We start from the raw sequence: 9,924 nt of genomic DNA, 5'->3' as shown, positions 1-9,924 counted from the left end.
GCCCGTGAAGATGAAAACCGTCTGGCTCTTTATAGAAAGGTTTGTCGACCTTGCTCTTGGCTGTATTACTGGGAGCATAACTCCTAGAACAAAGGAGGTGACAGTCAGGCTCTGCCCTGCTGGTCAGGCCATGCCTAAAGCGATGATCTTTCATCTGACGTGACATCCTTACTCTCCTCTGAGCCAGGCCATCGATGGGGCTGTCACCATGCAGAGCTCACCTCCGGGTGGGAGACAGCAAAGAGACGAGGGACAGACAGCCAAGGGGAATGACCGCTCTGAGATGCTAGAGCCTGCTGCAGAGCGAGGGGCACAGGAAGTGGTCGTGTGTCTCGGGGGCCGCCCCAGGTGTGGTGGTGCCAGCCTCTTCCTGTGGCTCTGCGAGCTCCGCCTCCCTCAGGCGCTTCCCTCAGGCCTCTGCTGACAGCTTGATGTTTCCACGGTGACATGTGCCTTTCACGTGGCCCGCCCGTGTGACTGCCTTCTTCCTGGGCCGGTCACGCCCCCTCCATGGGGCCACGCTTGCGAGAGAACACCCTGAGGCCCTCAGACGGGTTTCTGTGGGTTCTGGGGTTTTTTCCCTCCATTGGGGAGCATCTTTGCTTTTTTCTGATATGAGCGTTTTGAACACAAAGAACTGGGTTTTAAGTAGGAAGTGAAGCCCCCATCGCCGTCACCCATTTGCCGAGACTCAGTCGTGTGTTAGTTTCCGCCCGCTGTCAGGCTGCAGGGCCGAGGTGAGCAGCGGGCGGGTGTCCACGGACCCTGGCCTCGTCGTCGCTGCGGCCCCTCGCTCTGAGGCCGAGGCCGTGGTCTGAGGCACTGGGCAGGGCAGGGAGCAAACCACGGCGCCTTGTTCTCATCCCAGCTCACAGTTAGCGTTTGAGTCACGTTTGCTCAGGATTCAGCTCTCCCTGGGATCTGCAGGGCCTGCTTTTCAGGCATTGAGGAGGAAGGTCACCGCGCTGCCCCTCCCCCGTGTCCCCCGCAGGCGCCATGGCCTCTGGCCTCTCCTGTGTGGCCTGGGACCGGATGTCTGGAGCTTGCATGGCATTCAGGGTTCTCACACTTCAATGTTCTGGCATCACATTGGGCCCCCACACGCTGCATCTCCACCACAGACTGGGCCTAGGGGTGGGGTGGGGGCGGGGAGGATGGGTGCGGAGACGGGATGGGTCAGGGCCACACGGTGGGGGGGGGGTGCAGCCACATTTGGGATGGGCCCCTGGAGAGTGGCTGCCTGCTTTGCGCTGGGGTAGCAGGGTCAGCAATCATGACGTTGAACTTGAGGACAGGCCTGGCTCGCCCAGACTCGGGCACGTCCCTTGCAGACGGGGAAGAGATGGGGCTTGTGTGGGGTCTGCAGTGGGGCCTGAGGCACAGTGGCCCTCGCCACTCCCCAGGGCTGGAGGCCGGTCACACCTTGGGAACACAGAGACCCAGGAGGGCAGGTGGGCGTGCGTGTGGCAGGAAGGGGCCCTGGGCAGGCTCTGTGCTCACCCGCAGACTGCCTGCTGATGCTGGCCTACAAGGACAAGTCCGAGCGGGCCAAGGGCCTGCGGGAACGCAGCAGCCTGATGCTGGAGGACATCTGTGGCCTGGACCTCGGCCTGCCTTACGAGGGCCTGGCCCACACGCTGGCCATCGTCTGCCTGTCGCAGGCCGTCATGCTGGGCTTCGACAGCCGCGAGGCCGTGTGCGCCTGGGACACCCGGATCCGCTACGCACTCGGCGAGGGTGAGTGATGGGTGGCAGCGGCAGGGGTCCCGCTTGGCCTCCATCTTTAAGTGTCCCGTGCTGCAGAGGCCGTGACCGGACTCCAGGGCATAGAGTGGGGGTGTGTGCTGAGGGCCATCTTGCCTGGACACTGCGTTTGGGGTCTAGGGGAGCAAGGGGGCGCTGCCGGGGCCCCTCGAGCTGCCTAACTCCATCCCGTTCATTAGAACCAGGGCTTTCAACCTAAGCGGGTGGCTGTCTAAGCAGAGTGACCTTCCAAAGTGCTACCCTTTGCTCCCTGACCTGGCCACCCGAGCCCAGAGCCAGGTGGGAAGCGGCAAATGTCCCTCTGAGTCTCCCACAGGACATGTAGCAGGTCCTGTGTCCTGAGCCGGGCAGGAAGGCCAGGGGAGGACGGTGCTCTCGGGGTCCTGTTCGGGAGGAGGCAGACGGAGGATGCGGCCTGCTGGCTCGCTCCAGTGTGGCTGGGATCGGCATCCTGTACGGGCCCCCGGCCCCGTGCCTCGTGGGGGGCATGCAGAAGGCTCGGTGAGAGGGTGCAGGGGAGAAAGCATGGCTGTCCAGTCGGGGTTCTGCCGGCTCGTCTGGCTCAGAGGCACAGCTACCTTTTTCTCTCATGGGCTGTGGGGTCCTCGCACACAGGTAGCTGGCATGCTCTCTTGGTGACGAGGACGTGAGCATGGGCTCGCTGACACCCATGCGCCTGGGCGTGGCCCTGTGGCCTGGCTGGGCTGCGAGGCAGACCCCAGGTACTCCACGAACTGGCCACCAGCTGGGCCCTGGTCTGTGACATGGGGCTCTGCCGGCCACCATGGCAGGCTGTGTCCTGAGGGGGGTGCTCCATGAAGAGGGACCCCCACCCAGAGCATTGTCAGCAGCCTCCCGTGACGAGCTGTCGCCCGAACTCACTGGAACCAAGTCAGCCATTCGTGTGGGGAGGGGTGGTCAGGGCGACTGGCCCACCTGGAATGAAGGTGGTCCCCGAAGGGCCAGGCAGCAACAGCCACCACGCCAGACGCTGCACCTGGATGGGGCAGCTGCCTAGGGCCGGCCTCGGTGCAGAGCAGCCCTATCTCCCGGAGCCGACGCCAGGAGTGGCCCTTCCACCCGCCCCGTGACACCCTCTCTCCCCTTCCTGGCTCTCAGTGCACAGGTTCCATGTGACGGTGGCTCCAGGCACCAAGCTGGAGAGCGGCCCTGCCACCCTCCACCTCTGCAACGATGTCCTCGTGGTGGCCAGGGACATTCCTCCGACCGTCACAGGGCAGTGGAAGCTGTCTGACCTGAGGCGCTACGGGGCCGTGCCCAACGGATTCATCTTTGAAGGCGGGACCAGGTGTGGGTACTGTAAGTACTCGGGACCAGGTGGGGGTACTGTGAGTACTCGGGACCAGGTGGGGGTACTGTGAGTACTCGGGACCAGGTGTGGGTACTGTGAGTGTTTGGGAGCAGGTGCGGGTACTGGGAGTATTTGGCTGTGGGGACCTGGGCACAGGCACGCCCACTTCCCTGGCAAAACTTGACCCCACTGGCAAACTCACTTTGCTGGTATCTGGGGACACTGGCGAGCTTGGTGTCTCGCGAGACGGGCGCTTAGTGCTGAGTCCAGACCCGCTCCTTCCTGCTCTGGGCACAGAGCCACCTAGAGGCAGCCAGCATCTCTGGAGTGAGGCGTTCGGGTCACAGCTCATGGCCCTGCGTCTGAGGCCACAGAGCATCCGAGCCGCTCGTGTTTGGATTTAAGGATAATACTCGTGCTCGTCGAGGGCGTGGGCCAGGGGCGGGGCAAGGCAGGGCAGGAAGAGTTGCCCAGCGTCACACGTGAGGGCCAGTGAGGGGCCCCAGCTCCGGGGACAAGCGTCCCAGAGGCGGCCAGCGCAGGCGTGCGTGAGCTCCAGCGGCTGCCGTGGTCACTGTGCTGGGTTGCGGTGGGGCCTGGGTGGAGCCGTGCTCGGGGCCTGGCTGTGTGGTTCAGGCCCCCCACTGGATGGGGCCATTGCCCCCCACGGACACAGGCCGAGATGGCGGCTTGGAGCAGCTGGGGACCTCTGTCCACGTGACCCCCACCCTGCCCCGAGAAGCATGCGTCCCTCAAACAGCCTCACTTCAGGTCGAGATGGCGAGGGCTCAGCGCTTGGTCCGGCCAGGGGTGGACGGGGACCTCTGGGCAAGGCCATGCACTTGAGGACAAGGTCGTGCTGGCTGCTGGCCGCCCGGGGCCCTCGTTCCTGAAGGAGGGGGCAGGCGACGAGGGCAGTGTGCCGCTGCCGTGCAGGGGGCCGCAGCAGGGGGTGGCCCTGCCTTAGCCGCACCAGCTCAAACCCCGGCCGACGGCCTTCAGATGACGGCCGGGCCCCGGCTCGGGGCGGCTGAGAGTTGGAGATGCAGAGGGAGGTGGCCGGACGGTTTGGGGCAGTGGCTCTGGAGCCGGCAGGGTGGCCGCAGCCAGGCCTGCGCACCCCCACCCCCCAGCTCGGGGGTCCCCAGGGGAAGAGCGATGAACACAGCTGTTGGCTGCCTGCTCCTGGCTGGCAGGGAGGAGCTGGACAGGGCATCGGTCAGAGTCCCCTCTGCTGGATGAGCCCTCGGGACACCTGGTCTTCGGCTCGCGGGAGGTTGTGGCGCTGGGCGTCCAGAGCAGTGGGCGGGGCGGGGACCCTCCCCCAGCTCCGTTCCCTCCCTTACGTGGCCGGTCCGGAGCCACGGGCCACAGTGCACTTAGCACATGGCGGTCCTCCCGCCCGTGAGCCCCTCGAAGCACCTGGACAGGGCGGGGGGCGCCTGTGCCCTCGCTTCTCTGCTCGTCCTGTAAGGGCAGGCTCCAGCGCTGGCCCCACCCCGTGGTCGCAGACTGCCCAGGGGTGGCGCTGGCCTGCCCTGCCCATGGGGCGAGCCAGGGGACCTGTGTTATTTGCCAGGACATCATGTAACAGGGCTGCGGGATGGTCTCCTCTGCGGCCTCAGAGTTTAGAACGCCCACTCGCGGTGCAGGTGGGCGTCTTCCCACGAGCACACACCGGAGCGGAGCGGTGGCTCCTGATGGGCAGAGGCTGCAACTCAGCCTCCCGTGTCCCTGCGGCGCCAGAAAACCAGCCGTGACCAGTTACGGGCTTCCCGGTGCTTCGTCTGGGCGAGGGCGCCAGTCAGCTCCGCCCGCAAACGCGCTGGCCCCGCACACCGGCTTCGACCCCCCGTGGGGCGCTGACCCCCACCCTGGCATTTCCGGGGCGTTGCCATGCAGGGCGCTGCGGCACTCACACGGGATCGGGTGTCAGGATGCTGCAGCACGCAGCGTGTGGCAGAGAGCGGGCTCCAGGCCGGTCCTGAGTCTGCGGCCCCTCTGCTGCCCCGTCCCCTGGGTCTGAGCCTCCAGCTTCTTGGGGCGCAGAGCATTTTAGATGAGTTTCCATGTGAGTACAGGACGGAGCGCCTCCAGGACGGCCTCGCTGGTGGTGGCTCAGGACACACGTTCCTGCGGCTCTGACGGGCCCTCGGTGCCTCTCCGGACTCTGGTCCGAGCGCTGTGGCCTGCACAGTGGGCGAAGCCCTGGCCTCTGGCCCCAGGCATGGGGGAGGCAGGGGTGTGTCTGCGGCTTCTCTGGGCCAGGCCTTGGGTCCGGGGCTGGACACCCGGTGTGAGACGGACACGAGACGCTTGGTCCTCGGGGCGAGCAGTGGCTGCTGGCGGCCCAGGCCCAGCCCGGGGGCATCGCAGAGGCTCAGGATGTGAGGCCTCGTGGGGTGAATAGGAGTTCGCCCAGCCGCCAGACAGCAGGGGGACGGGGGGAGGGCTCCAGACTCCTGTGGAGCACGCGTGGGTGGCCCACACCTGGTGCTCAGGGCCCGTCAGGCAGGGGGTGCCGGGTGAAGCTGGAGGAGGAAGCAGCAGTGTGGGTTACGAGAGCCCAGTAAACTGGACCAGAGTTGGCGCTGTGTCCCAGAGCCGCGGGGGCCGTCGAAGGCCCTGGAGCAGGACAGTGCCACCAGCAGATCTGCGCTTACTTAGGGCGGTAACTTTGGCCTCAGGGTGCAGACAGGGTCTGAGGCGGGGCCCTGAGGAGGTGGGAAGCTGCCCAGCAGCTGTGTGCGGGGCGGGGCCTGCATGGCCGGGGAGGGGCGGGGCAGAGGCCAGTCCCCGGAGGGCGGGCCTGGAGGCCCCCCCAGGGGCAGCCCGGTTCTGGTGCTGTGCCCATGGCAGCCTGTGCCCAGGCCCCATCCCCCTTACACTGGGCAGCAGGAGGGACATTTATGAATTGTGGCATTCAGTAGGCACCGTTTCGGGTTTGCACGAGGAGCCAAGTCCCCTCTGCAGGTCTAAGACCACCTGTTATGTTACTGGCAAGTTCGTGGTCTACTTCGCCCCTCTGCTCCAAAGTTCCCACTGGGGGTGGCGTTTGGGCCCGGAATCTGTCATCTTTCTGTGGCCACCGTGCCGTTTGCAGACCAGAGTGATTCTGGGCGCCAAGTGTCCAGGGAGATGACTGGGGACACGCAGGCCAGGGAGACACAGAGCCGGGGGTAGCTGCCACCCCAAGGGCCACCCTGCCAGGTCCACTGTGCCAGCTCGCGCCCTCACACCGACCCTCCGAGGCCTGCGCATCACCCCTACTTACAGGCGGGGGCCTGGACATCCACGCGAGGTGGAGCCAAGGTCGACCAGTGTCCCGGCCCCACACCCCACCTCACTGTGAGCAGCTGTGGTGGTTCGGACGCGGCCTCTGTGGAGCCGCATCCCACATCCCAGTGCGGGAAGTTTGGTCCTCGGGCACCAAGGTCCAAGTGTCTCTGGTGGCTTCTCCCCCCCGGGATCTCACTGACAGTGTCAGGCGGGGTGGTCAGGGGCCAGCCCTGTGCCTGTCCCCTCCGCTCCACTGAACCACGCACGCCCTCGTGGGTCGAGAGGGACCCCACCCTTGGGGAGCCGGGGAGGCCACCAGGCCAGCGTGAGGTCAGTGTGTCCTGGAGGCCTTGTCACGAGGCTCGGGCCGCCCAGCCGTGTGAGATGTGTGCCCTGCCCCAGGGAGCCCCTGCGGTCAGCCCGGCTGGTGTGGGGGTGGCGGCTGTGTCCCCAGGCCTCAGCAGCGGGCTGAGTCTTGGGGAGCGTGACGCTGGGCAGACGCCCCAGTGGAATGCCGCCGGCTCCACCTCCCTCGTAATGTGGTTTTTTATAGTCGGGGGACTGATTGTGCTGCGGCCTCTGCCAGCTGACTGTGAGCTCGGGATGACACGCCTGGCCCCTTGTGGGAGCCGGTGGGCCTGACTGCCGCGCGGGGCGGGTGGCGGCCAGGACAGGGACGCTGTGAACGAGCCGTCAGCTGGGGGACGGGCCCTCGCCCTGCCTGCCCTCCGGCCGGGGTCTGGTGTAGCTCTCCGCTGGCACGCCTCGGCTGGGAGGGCCACCCGCTGGGCCGCGCGGGGTGGCGAGCCCGCTTCCTGGCCCCGTCCGGGCGTCAGTTTCCTCAGCTCTAAGGAGCAGGTCTCTGGTTTGGGGGCATCGCCTGGATGAGCCTCCCACAGCTGAAGGGGGCTGCGTCTCCCTCGTGCCCATGGTGCGGGGTGGTGCCATGTGTGGGGGACGGCCGGAGCCCCCGGGTCCCTCGATGCGGGGAGCCGGCGGTGGCAGGGGCTTAGTGTGAAGCTCGCCTGCCCCGCCCGTCTCACGGTGGCTCTCAGGGACTGTCCACTCGGGCGTGTGCCTTTGTTTGGGCAGCAGGCAGAGGGCGAGGGCCCCGCATTCCTGTGCGGTGAGGCCACTGTGGCGGCCCGGCCCCACGTGGCCACGTACCATTCACTGGCGGTGAGGGATTTCATTCACTCTGGCCAGGGAGGGCGGGCAGCCTGCTGACTCACTGGCTGCTCCCTGCTCGGGCAGCGGCCCCAGGTGCCCCAGACTGCGGTCCCACGCCCGGCCTTGCCTGCTGGGTGGCCGCCACGCATAGCCTTGGCCTTGCACGTTTATGCGTGGGCTCCAGTGTCCTATCGAGGGCATGCACTGCAGTGGGTCAGGACGCCAGCTGGCCCGGCCCAGGGGCCGAGTCTTCATGGGGCAGATGCCACGGCACACGTTACGCCAACACCCGTACTCACCCTCACGACAGCCCTGGGCGAGCAAACCGGCTGTGAGCGCCCCGACGAGGCCAAGGTCTCACACCGCCCCCACCCCCAGATGAGCTTGGAGGTGTGAGGGGGCCGCTGGGCTTTCCCGTGCCGTGAGACGCCCTCACTGGCCCTCTGGCCCCTTGTCCTGTCCTGGGACATGGGAGGCAGCAGATCAGGGCGGGGCCCGGACCAGCCAGTGGGACCTGTGTCCCACCCTGTCCCTGTCACACAGCGAGGTGGCCTGGCACCTGGCTGGGACATGGGAGGCAGCAGATCAGGGCGGGGCCCAGACCAGCCAGTGGGACCTGTGTCCCTGTCACACAGCGAGGTGGCCCGGCACCTGGACGCGCGTGTGTGCGTGTGTGCGCGCGTGTGTGCGTGTGTGCGCGCATGTGTGCGTGTGAGTGTGTGACCGGCGGGGTTACTGGGGCCCTAAGAGGTCATCCAGGTGCTCGGGGACACCCCTGACAGGTGGCCTCGTGGCTTTGCCCGGGTTTCCCGCCCCTGAGCCACCCTGCGGGGTGCCACCCACCTGCGCTCTGGCCGGCTGACGCGTCTGTCCCCTGCAGGGGCCGGAGTCTTCTTCCTGTCCTCGGCCGAGGGGGAGCAGATCAGCTTCCTGTTCGACTGCATCGTCCGGGGCCTCTCCCCGACCAAGGGCCCCTGCGGGCTGCGGCCGGTCCTCCCAGGTGCGTGCGGGCCGTGGTCCGTGGCAGGGTCCCTTGGCCACCGCCCTGCCCCCACACGCAGCTGAGAAGCCATCGGCGCTGGCCTCGCCGGCAGACTCCTGGGGTGCAGCTCTTTCTCTGTGGGGCTGGGCTGTCGGGGTGCTCCGGGCCACCTCGTGCTGCAGCTGCTCCGGGCGAGGCTCCCAGACACCTGAGCAGCCCCGTGTCCCAGAGTGGGCCAGGGGCCTGGCTTGAGGTTGCAGGGACCTTGTGTGGGGTCAGGACCAGCTCCGTCCAGGCCAGCGCTCGGCGGGAAGCCGCCCTGTGAGGCGGCCCGGTTGGGGGTCTCAGGGAGCAGTGTGGCGGGGAAGGGTGGCACGGAGCAGGCCGCGTTCTGTCCCCGCTCCCCCCGCTGTGGCCGAGCTGCCGTTCCTCCAGAGCTCCGGGCCAGGGGCCGTGCCCCCTGGGCTCTTCCTCACGGGGTGAGCTACGTTCCCCTAAAGACAACCTGGGGGGCCCAGGCCCAGCCGCCTCCCGAGGGACAAAGGCTGGTCCTTGGCGCCAGAGACCCAGGGTGGCTGGCTGTCCTCTCACGGCAGTGAAGCAGGGCCTGGCCCTTTGTCCTGCAGAGAGATCGGGGCCTGTGGCCACACGGCGGGTGGTCAGTGAGGCCAAGTGCGGTCCCTTTGCAGGACCCCCTGGGCAGGGGTAAGCGAGCAGTGGGCGGGACCCCCTTCTCCCAGGCTCAGCCCCCAGCCCAGGGGAACAGGCTGGGAGGAGGGAGGCGGCTCCGCGCCTGAGCCCGGCCACTGGGCTGTGCCAGACGGTGCAGCTGCGCCCTCTGCTGGCGCCATCCTGCCTTGCAGCTGCATCGGGGTGTGGGCGGCCGGGAGTGGGCAGTGGGGCTCCCAGAGGATCTCTGCATTGCTGCCCTGGCCTTGGGGCTGGGCCGAGGTGCACATGGTGCTGACCCTGCTGGGCTCACTGTGCTGTCCGGAGCTGTGGCCGAAGGCCCTGTGGGCAGAGGGTTGGGGCTGCCCCTTCTGACTCCTGTCTGCCACAGACCCCGGCCCCGGGGGCCCCGCGGAGGAGCGAGGGGCCCAGGAGGCCCTGGAAGCCCTACAGCTGGAGAAGCGGCTCAGCCTCCTCTCCCACTGCGGCCGGCCGGGCAGTGGAGGTACGGCCACCCCCAGGCTGCCCCCCAGCCTTTGTCCCTGTCCCTCCTGCTCGTTCCTTGTCCCCTGGCCCACGACGGCGGGAGCACTGAGCGTGGGCCTGCTCTCCCTCTCAGGGGACGACCGCAGCCTGTCCAGCTCGTCGTCAGAGGCCAGCCACTCGGACGTCAGTGCCAGCAGCCGGCTCACCGCGTGGCCGGAGCAGTCCTCGTCCTCGGCCAGCACATCGCAGGAGGGGCCGGGGC

At 67.5% G+C, this 9,924-nt stretch overlaps 1 protein-coding gene across 1 annotated transcript in view; it reads left to right on the top strand.

Annotated features, from left to right (window-relative positions):
- Nucleotides 1-1,184: 1,184 nt before the first annotated feature.
- DOK7 (docking protein 7) overlaps nt 1,185-9,924 on the top strand; it is a 15,211-nt gene continuing 6,471 nt past the window's right edge. The window contains exons 1-5 of the mRNA XM_015594854.2: nt 1,185-1,737; nt 2,884-3,084; nt 8,406-8,525; nt 9,568-9,681; nt 9,796-9,922. Of these exons, the coding sequence (XP_015450340.1) occupies nt 1,518-1,737; nt 2,884-3,084; nt 8,406-8,525; nt 9,568-9,681; nt 9,796-9,922 (782 nt within the window). The 5' untranslated portion in view covers nt 1,185-1,517. The remainder of the gene's footprint in view (nt 1,738-2,883; nt 3,085-8,405; nt 8,526-9,567; nt 9,682-9,795; nt 9,923-9,924) is intronic.

Source organism: Pteropus alecto, unplaced genomic scaffold (genome assembly GCF_000325575.1).
Source record: "Pteropus alecto unplaced genomic scaffold, ASM32557v1 scaffold5, whole genome shotgun sequence".
In the NCBI taxonomy this organism is placed as follows: Eukaryota; Metazoa; Chordata; class Mammalia; order Chiroptera; family Pteropodidae; genus Pteropus; species Pteropus alecto.
The sequence above is the reverse complement of the archived record's forward strand: the minus strand, read 5'-3'. Positions and strand labels throughout refer to the sequence as shown.